The sequence below is a fragment of the Dama dama genome, chromosome 1 (genome assembly GCF_033118175.1).
Source record: "Dama dama isolate Ldn47 chromosome 1, ASM3311817v1, whole genome shotgun sequence".
Classification (NCBI taxonomy): domain Eukaryota; kingdom Metazoa; phylum Chordata; class Mammalia; order Artiodactyla; family Cervidae; genus Dama; species Dama dama.
This window is the reverse complement of record NC_083681.1, coordinates 65,627,829-65,644,112: the sequence shown is the minus strand read 5'-3', so window position 1 is coordinate 65,644,112 and position 16,284 is coordinate 65,627,829. Positions and strand designations below refer to the sequence as shown.

Here is a 16,284-nt window from a genome sequence, read left to right as displayed (position 1 = left end):
TTCTTACTGAGTCCCTGGGAGCTAGCAAAAGAACCACACCATCTTCCTGGAGTCCCGCTTTCTTACTATCAAATAACAAAACTAACAACCACTCAAGCCAGGCAGTGTCACCTGCTCTCTGAAAGAACACATAATACATCCAGGCTGGTACTGAACCCAAGTTTGCTCACTGCCAGAAAGACCAATACTTGAGAGACAAATATTAGTAAAAAAAAAAAAAAAAAGGAAAAGCTGCTTTATTCAGGAGGCCAGTGACCTGGGGAGATGGTGTGCTAATGTCCTAAGATCATCTCCAAGTTGCTGGCTAGGAGACCAAGGTTTTCAAGGGGAGTTTCAGGGATGTATAAGTAGGGGTTGACATGCAGAACGGCAGTCAGCTCCGATAATCATCTCCAAACTGGTTTAGTTAATGTCATCCTCATTAGGTGCTCATTAATTTTCTACTCAGGGTAATTCCATTCCCATATCCTTGAGGTTGGTTCTGAAATTCTTAAGCAAGCGAGATTAGTTCTCATTTTCTCCTCATCAGCTTGTCATTATCTAGGCAGCTCTAAGGCATGCCAGGGCCAGTAGGAAAGGAAAATGCCCATGAACTTGAAAATCTGTACTGTTCAAGATGGATCAGCTCATGCCCTGGCTATAAGTCCCCACTTGTCAACCCTTCATTCCATTTCTATGGAATAGGGGCAAAGGTCTTTCTTTCTTTCTTTCTAGAAGAAAGCAAAAGCAATGGCTGGGACATTTTGTTACATCCTTAGAGCCTTCATGATGGTTGAGGAGTTTCAGCTTTTAATTGACTCTCCCTGTGTCATCAATTTCAGGTCCACTTGGAGCCAGTTGGTTGAACCCACAGGACATTATCTCAACAGCTTGGAATCATAAATCAAGACACTGGTTTAAGCTAAGAACAGAAAAAAAAATATGTTGGGCTGTTTTTTCCTTTGTACTTTCCCTCACTTCTCTAGATAGTACCTGTTTGAATCTGCTCTTTGGAGCTCAGGGAAGGTTTGGGAGACTAAAGCCTTTTTATAAACCAGAGGCAAGCAGAGGACACAGAGTGGGGACTGGGGGGTGATCTGTCCTGGGAAGTTCCCTGTAAAGGGTCCCACTCCTTTACAGACATTATTATAAAATAAGGTATGTGGAACTATCACCACTGATGTAGCATTTCTTTGATACATATCTTCAGATCCCTGCCTCATGTGACTTACTTAAAACACATTAATCAGAGACGAGAGTAAGAAGCCTTAAGAAACAAGTTACCCTGGGCTAGCATTCTTTCAAAACATATAATCTTCTTTCTAACAGCACAGAAAGGTATATGCCTGCAAAACTGTGTTTGTGGTGGTTGTTGTTGTTTTTAACTGTGAGGCTTACTCCCGATACCTGAAAGTAATAAATAACACATTTTTAAAGAGTTTTGCAGGGACTATCAAAGCCCACTGTCTCAAATTCTCATAGTTCTGTTCAAAGCAGCTCCTGATATATGAAAGGTAAAATGGGATATTTTACAAAGAATTCACCTAGCCTGAGGAAGGAAAATGTCAACCTTGGTGCTGCACAGGCTAGGTCTCTTTTTCTACTTTGGAAAATGAACAAATCTCAAAAGACCAAATTACACAGTAAGGGTACAGATTTATTTATATGATAGAAGAGACCCGGTATGAACTGACAGCCTCTGCGTTGACTGAACAACATTTTGCATCCTATAATATTTTCATGTTCTTTAGATCATATTAAGGAGAATGAAATTCAATGACAGAAATTGGCCCAGAATCTCAGAGTTGAGAGAAACCTAAAGGTCATCTAATCCAATCACAGAATACAAACAAATGAATCTGGAAAAGAAACTAAGTGAGGTTTCTGTCAACTAATGACTCTACTGGTGAGCAGTATTACGTGGTTCTCATAAACAGTAATGAGATGTTCTTGATTATGATTTTTAATGCATAGATGAAGTCATCAGGAAATTAAGCAATAAGCAGCAATCTCACTTAGGTTGGGTGTATTCACGTGTCTGACTACAACTACGTTCTTTATCCCAATAACATACAAAACATCTTGAGGCAAAATGCGCGCACACACAAGCACACACATGCACATGTATCATTTGTTTTAGACATTCACCAATACAAACAAGAAAACAAAGGAAAAGAGGAAGACATAAACACAAAACTTCGTATGAAATAGAAGAGGATCTAAATTCCTTTACAGTTTTTTATCTGGGTGATAAATACATTCTGGCATCAAAGAATACACAACACTTCAAGTTACAAGCTTCTCCCAACGAGCCTTTTCTAATACTTTAAAAAGCATCAAATTCTCCATTATCACCAAAAAAGCTGACAGTATAAGCCTCTAGATTTCCATATAAATTCCCCTTGGTACAACCCTCTGCAGTGAATATTAAAGGAAGCCTTTGGTGGGAGGCAGGAGAGGCTTGGGGATAACTGTTAACTACAAAGCTTTAGAAGAGGAGCTTCCCAGGTGGTTCAGTGGTAAAGAACCTGCCTGCCAATGCAGGAGATGCAGGTTCCATCCATGGGCTGGAAAGATCCCCTGGAAAAGGAAATGGCAACGCACTCCAGTATTCTTGCCTGGAAAATTCCATGGACAGAGAAGCCTGGCAGGCTACGGTCCATGGCGTCACAAAAGAGTCAGGCACGGCTTAGCGACTAAACAACAGCAAAGCTTCTGAAGAGAAAAGCTGCCTACTGTCATCTGTGCAGAGGTCTCAGAAGTTGGCACATCTTTGTTACTTTGTTATACTTTTTCCTTGATAAAAATCTCATCTTCAGGAAAAGAGGAAGAGAAGACACCCTGTAAAAGTTTACCAAGAATGTTGGATCTCAGGGGTGTTGATGGCTTTCCTCCTGCAGAAAGCTCTAGAGGGTGGGAATAATACTAATCTGAAAAATTACATGTTTAAGCAGAAAGTTTCCTCTTGAAAAATCTGCTTCCCTTTCCTGATCATCCATCCAAGTTACTGTAACGGGATTTCTTGAGGCTCTCATTTATTAAGACCTGTTCATCAACAGATTGTATAAAGTCAATTTTATTTCCCCAAAACACACTCTTCCTCCAAGCTGCTCAAGTCAATCCAGAAATGTCTACACTGACTCACTGAGGCGGGTCAACTGTTAGACTGTTTTCAATTACACAGCTATTAATTCCATTAAACAAAAATGCAGACAGTTAAGCATTCGGAACTCCCTCTCCTCGCTCACTCCTTATTTTTTTTAAAAAAGCAAATTACCTGTGGACATGGAAGCTGAAAGATGTACCCATAAGACAAATTTGAGAAAATCCATTGTTTTTGAAAGCAAAAAAAATTACTTTTCCACTACCATTTTTGTTTCTTAATTTGCTTTTTTGAAAAATTTGAGTCAATCACCTACCTTCACCTCCTAATAAAACTACAAACATATTAACTGACCTCTAGACTAGTACATTTCATCAAGAAAAACGTACAATACGCATATTTCAATCTTCAAAACTGATCTCCTAACCTCAGAAATGTGATCATCTACCTCAGTGAGTTACGAACAATAACAGTATTGTCACTGAGTATTTCAGTGAACATTTTTTCAAGGCCCCTGATAAACCTGTGGATCCAAACAGGCAGGAGAGTTTCTAAGTCAACTTTAGAGCCCTATAATCACACAATAAGGTTCCAATCATAAAAGAGTGATTAGCTCAATTGTAATCCCTTTTATCTGTATTGCATAACAACTGTGGCACAGAAGCATCCACTTTCAATTAAAGTCATCTCTTTGTCTGGCTTCCCAGCCCGTGGACCACGTGCACGGCACCCAGCACCTCCACAAAACCAGAAAGCCTACTTTAAAGCAACACCTGCACAGCTAGTTAGGAGCAGGTGTAGACCCACCAGACTAAATCAACTCTGTTCTTAGGAATTCATTTCAAAAAGTGTTTCAAAATGCCAGATGGTGCAAGTAATATCGACCCTTTCATTTGACATTCTCTTAAAAAGAAATAAGATTTTAAAGCTGAATTTCCTAGCTATTTTTGATTCTAAATTCCTATGACCATGGAATAACAAATGGGCCTTAAGGAGTAATTCAGTGATTCCCTAACTTTCAATTTCCCTCAGCATTTTATTTGCAATTTTCCTTCAGTGTACACAACATAACACACACATACACCTACGTAAAAACCAATTTCTTTTTGCAAGCATGGTTTCTATACACAAAGGTAGAAATTAAGAAACACAAATTCCCTCCTTCTCTAAGGATAAAAATTTTAAGTGCATTTCTTTTTGCTACAACACTGTAAATCACCTCTAAAATGTTGCTCCATTTTATTCTACAATTAGGAATCCTCCTTAAAAATCAGAGAATGTTCTGGTCAGGTGGCTGCTTTTAATTCATCACTTTAAATAAAAAGTGACAAGTCACTTGTCATTTTCTTCTCTTGACAATCCATCATACTAACTGTAGATTGTTTCCGTCTATGTTTCCTTCTCCTTCCTCTTTTCTCCTCTTTGCTAGTTTCAGTTGTGGCTTCTATCGTGGGATTCATTCAACAAGTCAGACATCTCCCTTTCCCATACTATTTATATTATTTCCTGAAAAAAATCAGCCACTTATTTAAAAAAGTAAAAATTGTCTATGCCTGTTTGAATGCTATGAAAAGCTGCCACTGACCTTATTTCAAACACTTGCTAACCCGTTGGACAATAATGCCATTTAAGATGTTTCCTCATTTATAAAAGGGGATGGAAATGCTCGACAGGTCACTACATTTCTTGGCAAACATGTCATGAGTTCACAAAACTGTGCTCCTCCTCTGCCCGCCTCAGCTCACCACGTACACACACTCCTGGAGCTGTGTTACCCTTTCAAGTGATTTAACTTTTCTGGCCTTAAGTGGTTTGAATGTAGATATAAAGGGACAGGATTTGAAGCTGTCTTCCATCTCTGACGTTCTATTTTTCTCCAACTATGCTTCCTTTTCATTCAATTACATATGACAGTATATCCCATTACTAAGTCTTTTATCTCCTCTGTGGAATAAAGATTATTTTACGCTGTAATGACACTGACTTGTATTCTTTAATTGCCCACTGTCTTTGGATTTAAGGTAGAAGAAATACACACATATCAGTATGAGTTTGACTCTGCCCCTATAATTGAGATTTCTGGAACTTTTAAGAAAGGGTGACTACTTGCTACTATCATGCAAGCTCCTTAAGGCAAGACCTGTGTCTGTGATTTTTTTTTTTTCTAATCCTCCACATGACTCTGTACACAGTGGATGCTGGATAAATATTGTTCATGACTTCACATTTAGCTTCTGTGCTAGGATTTTGATAGGCTGGGGACAACGAACCCACTCAGCAACCAACTACCTGCTTTCTGGTGTTAGTAGAATGCAAAGGCTAAAACACTTACCTGAACCTAGCCCTGGTGTCGGTGTTGCATTTATTATTTTATATTTATTGTGGAGATATCCGATATGTCAGTTAGATGAGAGGTGTCACTGATGCTGGAATTTCCAGTGCCAAAATCATTACACAATACCATAAACAGGTTAGGGAAATAACCCAAAGCTCTTGCAGATAGGAAAAAAAAAAATCACTATGGAAGTAACCAGAAGAGATGATGACACTCTTTTAAAGAATGGATCAACATTTCAAATGATGAAAATCAGCGAAACAACTGAGCTACTTGCTCGGTTTTTAAAAAGTCAACCCGGAAAATGCACCCTAAAAATTTTCAAAACATGAGCATCTTCACTTATGCAAATAAATTTATGGCACCATCATCATTAGATGGATTTATTGAGTACACTCTTTATAACAGACACTTCATATCCATCCATCCTCCCAAAAAGGCAGGTATCACCCGTTTTAGAGATAAGGACTAAAGCTCAAAAAGGCCATTCAGCTAGTAAGTGGAAGAACTCAGACTCAAATCCAAATCTATCTACCTCTGACCACTACATTCTATCATCTAAGACACACAGAACCTGATTAAGTGACCAAAAACACTAAATGGTCTGATAGATTGCATTATATTTACCTAATAGAATTTTAGGCAAGTATTAAAAATTATAAAGGTGGAACTATACATATCATAATATATATGAAATAACATTACATCAAAAAGATAAAACACAATTTAAATACATTCTTATCATAATTAAGTATTAATGCATGGACACCTGGATAGAAAGAAAAAATTTTATGTTTAGGAAATGGGCTTAATAAATGGTATATATTTTTCTTGTTTTTAATGAACTGTTTTAAAACTAAGTCAGCTACAGTAATCAAGACAGTGTGGTATTGGTGAAAGAATATACAAATAGATCAATGGAACCAAACAGAGAACCCAGGATAGATCCAAGGAGAGCTAACTGACCTTTGACAGAGGAGCAAGGGCAACACAACAGAGAAAAAAACAGACTTTCCAACAAAGGGTTCTGGAACAACTGGATGTCCACAAGCAAACATAGGAATCTAGACATTAATAAAATGGATCACTGAACAAAGAGTAAAACACAAAATTATCAAACTCCTAGAAGTTCTATATCAGAAGAAAACCTAGATGACGTTGGCTATGGCAATGGGTTTTTAGATACAACACTAAAAGCATGATCCATGAAAAATATAATTGATAAGCTGAACTTCACCAAAATTAAAGACTTATGCTCGCCCAAAAACACAGACAAGAGAATGAAAAGGAAAGCCATATGATGGGAGAAAATCCTCGTAAAAAAACACATCTGATAAAGAACTGATATCCAAAACATACAAAGAACTCTTAAGATGCAACAACGGGAAAACAACCTGATTAAAAAATAGGCCAACACCTCAGCAGACACCTCACTAAAGAAGACATACAGATTACAAGCAAATGAAGAGAGGTTCACGTCAGGTCATTAGGGAAGTGCAAGTTAAAACAATGAGACACTACACACCGATCAGCAAGGCCAAGATGCAGAATGCTGACACCACCAGCTGCTGGTGAGGTAAGCAACAGGAGCTCTCATTCACTGCCAGTGGGGATACAAAATCATAAAGGCAGTTTGGAGGTTTCTTACAAAACTAAACCTACTCTTACCATGTGACTCACTAACAGCGCTCCTTGGTATTCACCCAAAGGACTGGAAAACTTACGTCCACACAAAAACCTGCACATGGGTGTTTATAGCAGCTTTATTCATAACTGCCAAAATCTGAGAGCAACCAACATATCCTTTGGTAGGAAAACAGATGAACTGTGGATGTCCAGGCAATGAAATATTACTCAGAGCTAAAAAGAAATGAGCTATCAAGTCATAAAAAGACATGGAGGAAACTTAAGTGCATATTACTAAGTGAAAGAAGCCAATCTGAAAACTATATGACATTGTGAAATATGCAAAAGTAGGGAAACAATAAAAAAAAGATCAGTGGTTTCAGGGGTTGAGGAAAGGGAACAATGAGTAGATGGAGAACAGAGAATTTTTAGGGCAATGAAATTATTCTGCATGATCCTATAATAATAGATAACCTGCCATTATAGATTTGTCCAAACCCCCTGAATGTACAACACCAAGAGTGAATGTTAATGTACACTCTGAACTTTGAGTGATAATAATGTGTCAACGTGGGCATCCTTGGTGGCTCAGTGGGTAAAGAATCCACCTGCAATGCAGGAGACCTGAGTTCAATCCCTGGGTTGGGAAGATCCTCTGGAGGAGGGCATGGCAACACACTCCAGTATTCTTGCCTGGAGAGTCCCCATGGACAGAGGAGCCTGGCGGCCTGCAGTCCATGGGGGTGCAAATAGTCGGTCATGACTGAGTGACCAAGCACAGCCCAAGGTGTCAATGCAGGTTCATCTGTTTTAACAAATGTATCTCTGGGGGGAGGTACTGATAACGAGAGGCTATGAATGAGTAGGGGCACTAGGTATATGGGAAACTGAATTTTTCACACAATTTTGCTGCAAACCTAAAACTGCTCTAAAAAATAAAATTTATCTTAAAAAATTAAGCCAGCTTTTACATCTGTTCTGAACCCTTTGGTTTATTCTTCCTTTGACTGTGAAACTTTGGAGTAGGAATGGGGGAGGCTACTATCACAGTTTTTAAGACCGCTGTGGAATATTTTCCTTGGTGGAGCACTCATTTAACCTTTCTGCAACAATCTCTTGAGGTAAATATTTCTATCCACATTTCAGAGATGGGGAAACAGAGGCTTAAGGATTAAGATGACTCCACCTGGAAAACAGCAAAGTTGGCAGAGAAAACCAGGGCCACTTGACTCCAAAGCCCATTTTCTTAATCATGCCATTGTACAATCCTACACAGCAGTTGCCTGATACAAAGTTGGTAGCAGGCCTCCAAAAAACAGAACTCCTTTTGAGCCTTGCATTAAAGAAAACAAGAGCACTCAAAATCAGTGACATTGGTACTAGTAGTTTCTGCTTTAGGAAAAATAACTTCCCATTTGAATCATGATAGTATTTATTTGTTGCCGTTGTTGCTGTTTAGTCACTAAGTTAAGTCACTTTAAGCTAAGTTACTGTTAAGTCACTCTTTGCTAACCCTTGGACTTTAGCCCGCCAGGCTCTTTCGTCCATGGGACTTCCCAGGCCAGAATCCTGGAGTGGGTTGCCATTTCCTTCTCCAGGGGAGCTTCCCAATTAGGGGATCAAACCCACGTCTCCTGTTTGGCTTGGCAGGTGGGTTCTTTACCACGGAGCCACCTGGTAAGCCCCAGTATTTATTTAAATCATATTAATTATATTCATTTTTCTAAAATGTTTCTAATAAATCAGGTTTCTACCAGGGCTTTTTTTCTGTCTTTACAGATGAATAGCAGATTAGGTTTTCATTGCTCACCAGTAAGGAAACAGTTAAATCTGGAGGGTACACCCTGGTGGATATCTCCCTCAACCATCTAAAGAAAAAAAAAAAGTCACAGTCAGTTACTCCCGTTAGATCTGCGTTCACTGGGACATCTGTAGGCACACATACATGCTCTGTTTACCGTCATCCTTCTGCAGGCCACAGTCAGAGTCAGCAGTGAATCTTCCCCAAGTGCTGACATTTAATACCTGGTTTAGCGGCAAAGATTGAGAGGGCTGAAGCAGACCCCTGGCCTTCAGGTAGGTCCAATAACTTCATTTCTGCTGGAGCTAAAACCTGGGAGCTTACACTTGTCAACTTTCAGGGAAAGAGGCCCCTTTCGACAGTAGGTTAGTTCCAGTTGGATTGGGTGTCCAGATGGGGAAGGGATGATGTAGAATTTGGAGAGAACGTGGCTTTCTGGTCTCAGGCTGCAAAAAGGATTTTATTCCTGTGGCATCCGAATTGACATATTCATCTTAGTGCATAAATGCTTCTCTGGTACAAGGGTCAGAAGGAAGACCCAATCCTGGCTCTACTGTCAGCAAAAAAAAAATCAAACAATGTGTGCCTTAAGCCTGATTAACTGTGCAAGATAGGGTTAATTCACACCCTGAAAAGACTGCAGTTACATGAAGTTACCTGCTATTTTGGAGCAATCAGGAAAACGTGTGCCACGCTGATCAGTAAGATTTAATGCTTCTGAGTACAGTAGCTTTCTTTGGAAGGGAAAAAAAGTCAGTTCAGACACAGGAAACTACAAACCCAGACCTCACACCATTAGTCCTCTTTTGATTCTCAACTATGTCCTAGCTTCACAGTGAATAAGTGAAAAGCTCCCTGCTGAGGGATGTTAGCATGGGGTTGGGAAACTTGTATAAATTTATTGGTCCCATATTTCTGTCTTTTAAAAAGAATCTTTAATGTGTTGACTTTGAAAGTTCCTTCAATCGAAGAAGAGTGTCTTCTTTTTCAAACCCTGCCTGTTTTTATCTGGCCTATTCAAAGAGAACCACTTCAGTAGATTATTTTAGTTATAGTATCACCTTTTAAAAACTCATTTAAAAACCGAGATGGGACAAATAGAGTCACATTGAAACCATGGAAAATATACCATAGTCTACTCCTGTGAAGACATATTTAAGTTAGTAAAGCAAAATTGCAAAATCTAAACTACATGGCAAAATAAAGTGAAAACACTTTCAATGTTCTTGTTCATTCTTTAAATACCTAAGTCATCCAGTCATGGTTTAAAATGTGTAACCTAAAGATTAAAGACACAAACACTTTGTGTTGCAAGAAGAGGTAATTCATCTTAATGGTAATCAACTTTACCACTATTTTTAGGGCCCTGTAATTATGGGGTGAGCCAAGAGCAGGACATCAAAGGGAAAACAGGTCAGAAATCTTTGGGGACCCAAAAAAGCTACACAAAGGGGTAACATTCCTCATGTCTTGCCTAAGAAAATGTTTCTGTTTAATATACAATAACCATGTTTTCCTTTATGAGAAGTCAAAATCCCTGTGAACTTTATTTGTAATCAATTTTTCATTAGTAATCCTTTTTTTTCTCTGTATACACAGAGAACTCTACTTAAGGCGCTCTGGTGACCTGACTGAGAAGGAAGTCCAAAAGGGAAGGGATGTATGTATATGTGTGGCTGTTTCATTGTTGTACGGTAGAAACTAACACAATGTAAAAATTAATTTAAATGCAAAATCCCCATGAACTTTAAAATGAAGCCAATAGGCGACAATGAAGCTTTCTGTTTAAAAGCAAGCACTCTTGGTGTACGGTCACGCCTTGGGATCTGGGATCCATTACCTCTGCACAGTGGGCTTTCTAGTCCAGTCATTACCGGGCGAAGCCCAGTCTTCACAACTGTTTACAATTAGCAGGCACTGGCGCTGGTGCTTCCTCAACCCCAGAGTGGGCAACTCTGAAATCATCTGCACATCTTGCTGAGTGTAATCACTGCTGGTTTTCCTTTACTAAACTGAGTGCCAACAACATTTCCTTCTCGTTCCAATGGAGAGCATTTTCTCAGCTGCAGAGATGCCTTCTCTCGTGTATACCTGGATAGGCCACAAGTAGATAAAACACTTGCCCAGGTTATTTCATAAGCAAGGCCAAGTTGCTGAATGTACAGACCACCATGTCTGAGGAAGAAACAGGCTTGCTTCATAACCTTAGGCATAATCCTTCTCATTCACCAGTTCCTCATTTGCTTTAATAACCCACAAGATGATTATTAAAATATCACACTTTGACTCTCCCAAATTAAAAATAACTAGAAGAAAGACAATAATTAGCAATTAATTAGATCTGATCTTCAAGGCCCCACCAAAACTGCATTAGACTGACCATAGATTGAATGGCCCAAGGAAACTTGGCAGGGGGAATAAAATAAATTATAGCATCAAATAATGTTTGCTGTGTGGTGTGCTATGCTCAGTCACTAAGTCCTGTCCAACTCTTTGCAACCCCATAGACTGTAGCCCCCCCAGCTCCTGGACCAGTACATGGAATTTTCCAGGCAAGAATGCCAGAGCGGGTTGTCATTTCCTTCTCCAGGGGATCTTCCTGACCCAGGGATTGAACCTGCATCTCCTGCATTGGCAGGCTAATGTTTATTCAATACTTATTATGTACCAGCATATATAATCACATATGTGCTATATGATTTACATGTGTCATCCCATTTACTCTCAAAAGTAACTCAGTGAATAGGTACTAATACTATCTCTACTTCACAGATAAGAAAAGAGAGGAAATAAACTTGGTCAAGAGAATTAAACAGCAAATAAGTGTTTCAGCCCAAATTTGGACTCAGACAATCTAACTTGAGAGTCTGCATATTTAATCAGGAGTTAGTGAAAGGGTAACAAGAAGAATGAAATATTCTGTTACTTAAATTGAGCTCACCACCAATACCTCTGTCCTATGCATGCACAGTTGTGTCCAACTCTTTGTGCCCCCATGGACTACAGGCACACCAGGCTCCTCTATGGGACTGCCCAAGCAAGAATACTGGAGTGGGTTTCCATTTCCTCCTCCAGGGGATCAACCCAATCCAGGATCAAACCCACATCTCCGGCATTGCAGGCAGATTCTTTACCACTGAGTCACCTGGGAAGCCCCTTCTGCTGCATCAGTTCAGTTCAGTCACTCAGTCGTGTCCAACTCTTTGTGACCCCATGGACTGTAGCACGCCAGGCTTCCCTGTCCATCACCAACTCCCAGAGATTACTCAAACTCATGTCCATCGAGTCAGTGATGCCATCCAACCATCTCATCCTCTGTCGTCCCCTCCTCCTCCTGCTTACAATCTTTCCCAGCATCAGAGTCTTTTCCAATGAGTCAGTTTTTTCCCATCAGGTGGCCAAAGCACTGGAGCTTCAGCTTCAGCATCATTCCTTCCAGTGAACATTCAGGACTGATTTATTTTAGGACTGACTGTTGCATATGTTTATTCAATTCTCACCAATCTAAAAAATTATTAGGCTACACCCACTAACCAGATTCCCAGACCTTAAAACCCTTCTAATCAGCTAACTATGCATTAACAACCTTACTTTTTATAAGTTCAAATATAATCATCACAACTAAGACTTCAGTGTACAAAGCCCTGTTCTAAGCGCTTTCCATGTATTAACTTACTAATCACAACTTACATCAACTTGTGAGGTAGGTAAAATTATCATTTCGTTTTACAGATGAGGAAACTAGACACAGATTAAATTATTTGCCCAAGGTAACATAGGAAGTGACAGAGCCAGGATTTGAATCCAGGGAGTAAACTTTCAAAGTCCATCCTCTTAGCCACTGTTTTTGAAACATTAACAGTTTATTCTTAGAAGTCAAGGAATCTATGCTTTTTTTGTTTCCTTTAATTTAGGAATTTAGTCTGCAAACAGGGAGTGTATTTCACACAAAGGCTCCTGATATCTCTTCAAGGTAGGTAATAATTTTTTTTAATTAATCAAGCTTACTTCATCTGATAAATATCTTTTAAAAAATCATAAAAATATTACATTCTGTATAATTCTGGTACCTCTTTTCTTAACGCTTGCTTACAACAGAATTACTAAAGAATTACTTCCAGCTTCTGGAACTGGAAAGGGATCTGAAATAACGGCCACTAACTCTTATTTTCTTATCCAAAAAGAGGGAGGAAGGGAAGGAGGGGAAGAGACAGGGGAGAGAAGAGGTGTTGGAAAACTTCTCTGCTTCCCTAAAAGAACTCTAAAACCGAAGCAAGAGCAGCTGAGAAAACAAACAGCCTTTGGCGAGGTATTCGCTAAAGTCAAATTACCATATTTCCAAGGCTACACAAGGGAATGGTAAAAATCACTATCAAGTAAATTCTCCCCAGCACGCTAAGTATTCAGAGACTAATCTTTTGGTTCTGCAAAAAAGTCACAGCTTTGTACCCTCGGTGCCCCCTTCAAACTCCCGCCCCAGCAACCTAAGGATGCCCAAGTGTGCCATTTTGAGTCCGAGCTCCAAAGCGTCCCCGGCAGGAGTCCGTGAGGACACCTCGGCCAAGAGTCTCTTCAGGCGGCGGTTTCCAGGCAACCCCACTCTGGCCAGAAGCAGTTGTGCTTCCTACCCGGTCATCTGTTAATGAGTCCCCCGGAGAGGCTCCAAAAACACCCGGGCGGGGGTAGCCTGACGCCCCTCCTGGTACGCAACTTTCCCATAACCCGGATGTTAGGTTGCATCAGCCATTCTCACCTCCCATTCCCTAGTGTTCTGTCTTGGCTCCCAGCTAGTCACTTCGCATTTTTGGCGTCTTTACTCAGCGAGACTTGTCTCCTCAAGCAACAAACTATTGGAGCCACACGTCCCATAGAGAACGGATTCCTGGGAAATGTAGTTCTTTCTGCTGACAAGTGGTGAATCTTTAAGGAAAAAGGACTACACTTCCCAGAAATCTAAGGGACGGTAGTCCACGTCTAAAACAGCTCCCAGCTGCCAGGATTGCTTTAAGCAGAAAGGTTCCGGGTCTCTTTGCTTGTGAGGCCTGAATTTTTGCTATTCACTGCAAACTTGTGGGACAACTCTTTTATTTTTAACATGCTTTATGCATGTGAGGGAATTTACACATAGTGATTTTATATGAATAGACGTAATAAGTAAAAAAATTTTCTTTTGTAATTCTTTCAGATAAAAGATCTATCCACCGTTAGAAAATATGTCACTACAGATGGTAACAGTCGGTAATAGCATAGCCTTAATTCAACCAGGCTTCTCATTAATGAATTTTGATGGGCAAGTTTTCTTCTTTGGCCAAAAAGGCTGGCCCAAGAGGTCTTGCCCCACTGGAGTTTTCCATTTTGAGGTAAAGCATAGCCATCTCAAACTGAAGCCTGCAGTTTTCTCTAAGGATTCTTGCTACCTTCCTCCTCTTCGATACCCAGCCACTTGCACATTCAGCAGCAACTTGGAGTCTGAAAAGCATCAGTACATCATCCATGGAGGAAAAACACCAAACAATGAGCTTTCAGATAAGATTTATGTGATGTCTGTTGTTTGCAAGAACAACAAAAAAGTTACTTTTCGCTGCACAGAGAAGGACTTGGTAGGAGACGTTCCTGAAGGCAGATATGGTCATTCCATTGATGTGGTGTATAGTCGAGGGAAAAGTATGGGTGTTCTCTTTGGAGGACGGTCATATATACCTTCTGCCCAAAGAACCACAGAGAAATGGAACAGCGTGGCTGACTGCCTGCCCCATGTCTTCTTGGTGGATTTTGAATTTGGGTGCTCCACGTCATACATTCTTCCAGAACTTCAAGATGGACTATCTTTTCATGTCTCCATTGCCAGAAATGATACCGTTTATATTTTAGGAGGCCATTCACTTGCCAATAACATCCGCCCTGCCAATCTGTACAGAATAAGGGTTGATCTCCCCTTGGGTAGCCCAGCTGTGGAGTGCACAGTCTTGCCAGGAGGAATCTCTGTCTCCAGTGCAATCCTGACTCAAATAAACAATGATGAATTCGTTATTGTTGGTGGCTATCAGCTTGAAAATCAAAAAAGAATGGTCTGTAACATCATCTCTTTCAAGGATAACAAGATAGACATTCATGAGATGGAAACCCCAGATTGGACCCCAGATATTAAGCATAGCAAGATATGGTTTGGAAGCAACATGGGAAATGGAACTGTTTTCCTCGGCATACCAGGAGACAATAAACAGGCTGTTTCAGAAGCATTTTACTTCTATACGTTGAAATGTGCTGAAGACGATGTGAACGAAGATCAGAAAACTTTCACAAGTAGTCAGACATCAACAGAAGACCCAGGAGACTCCACTCCCTTTGAAGACTCAGAAGAATTTTGCTTCAGTGCAGAAGCAAACAGTTTCGATGGTGATGATGAATTCGACACCTACAATGAAGATGATGAGGAAGATGAGTCTGAGACAGGCTACTGGATTACATGCTGTTCTACTTGTGACGTGGATATCAACACTTGGGTACCATTTTATTCAACTGAGCTCAACAAGCCTGCCATGATCTATTGCTCTCATGGAGATGGACATTGGGTCCATGCCCAGTGTATGGATCTGGCAGAACGCACACTCATCCAACTGTCAGAAGGAAGCAATAAATATTACTGCAATGAGCATGTGGAGATAGCAAGAGCACTGCAAACTCCCAAAAGAGTTCAATCATTAAAAAAGCCTCCACTGAGATCCCTCCACAAAAAGGGTTCTGGGAAAATTATTACTCCTGCCAAGAAATCTTTTCTTAGAAGGTTGTTTGATTAGTTCCATGAAAGCCTTTCAGATTCAGGGGCATCAAAATTTTAAACTTATTTTAAAGAATTGTAACAATGATAAAATTTATCTTCCCGTTTTTGTTTATTGAAAACATCTAATGTTTTCATTTAGTTATATGAGTAAAGTACTAGGGGAAAGTGCTTATAATGCCATACTGAATACAGTCATTGTATTTAGACCTATACAGGACCTATAACCTGTATTTTGAAAATATTTTACTCAAAGTTATATTCAATGGGAATTTATTATCTGAATTTTTATTCAAGGAATCTTAAACACAGAAATAGTAATAATAATCAAGGTATACGTACATCCTTTACAGGGCTTTTGGTAACAAATAATCCACCAAGCAGTTAACACAAATTTAACCAGTAAAGTAACTAACACCCAAAGGAGTCAAATGAATTATTTTGTAGACTGTAACAATTTGGTGGTTGACCAGAAATTACAACTGAGATCACCTGTATCCCACATGAATGTTCTTTGTACACCTCAAAGATGGCCACCTGACTATGCCCATATACAGAAAAATCTTTAAGGAGATAGGTAGAGATAGTTAGATTGTTGTTGTGTTTAGTCTCTCAGTCGTGCCCAACTCTTTGGACCCCGTGGACTGTAGCCCACTAGACTT

General features: G+C 39.8%; 2 protein-coding genes across 4 annotated transcripts in view; one reads left to right on the top strand and one right to left on the bottom strand.

The window, feature by feature from the left end:
- Positions 1 to 13,724, bottom strand: part of IFTAP (intraflagellar transport associated protein) — a 63,632-nt gene extending 49,908 nt beyond the window's left edge. For 2 of the 3 annotated variants that reach the window (XM_061152162.1, XM_061152173.1), the window contains exons 1-2: positions 13,598 to 13,715; positions 8,854 to 8,911 (exon numbers count right to left, since the gene is read on the bottom strand). The gene's annotated coding sequence lies outside the window, so the exon portion shown is untranslated. Of the gene's footprint in view, positions 1 to 8,853; positions 8,912 to 13,597 lie in introns of all 3 variants that reach the window. The other variant, XM_061152168.1, reaches the window with a different exon arrangement.
- RAG2 (recombination activating 2) lies at positions 12,513 to 15,666 on the top strand. Its single transcript, XM_061152157.1, has 2 exons — positions 12,513 to 12,817; positions 14,030 to 15,666. Exon 2 carries the CDS (start codon positions 14,058 to 14,060, stop codon positions 15,639 to 15,641), a length of 1,584 nt encoding a protein of 527 aa, XP_061008140.1. The 5' UTR covers positions 12,513 to 12,817; positions 14,030 to 14,057; the 3' UTR covers positions 15,642 to 15,666.
- The last annotated feature ends 618 nt before the right edge of the window (positions 15,667 to 16,284 follow it).

Excerpts from the sequence above, each read along its gene's own strand:
- RAG2 (XM_061152157.1), top strand. The coding sequence starts at position 14,058 with ATGTCACTACAGATGGTAACAGTCGGTAATAGCATAGCCTTAATTCAA.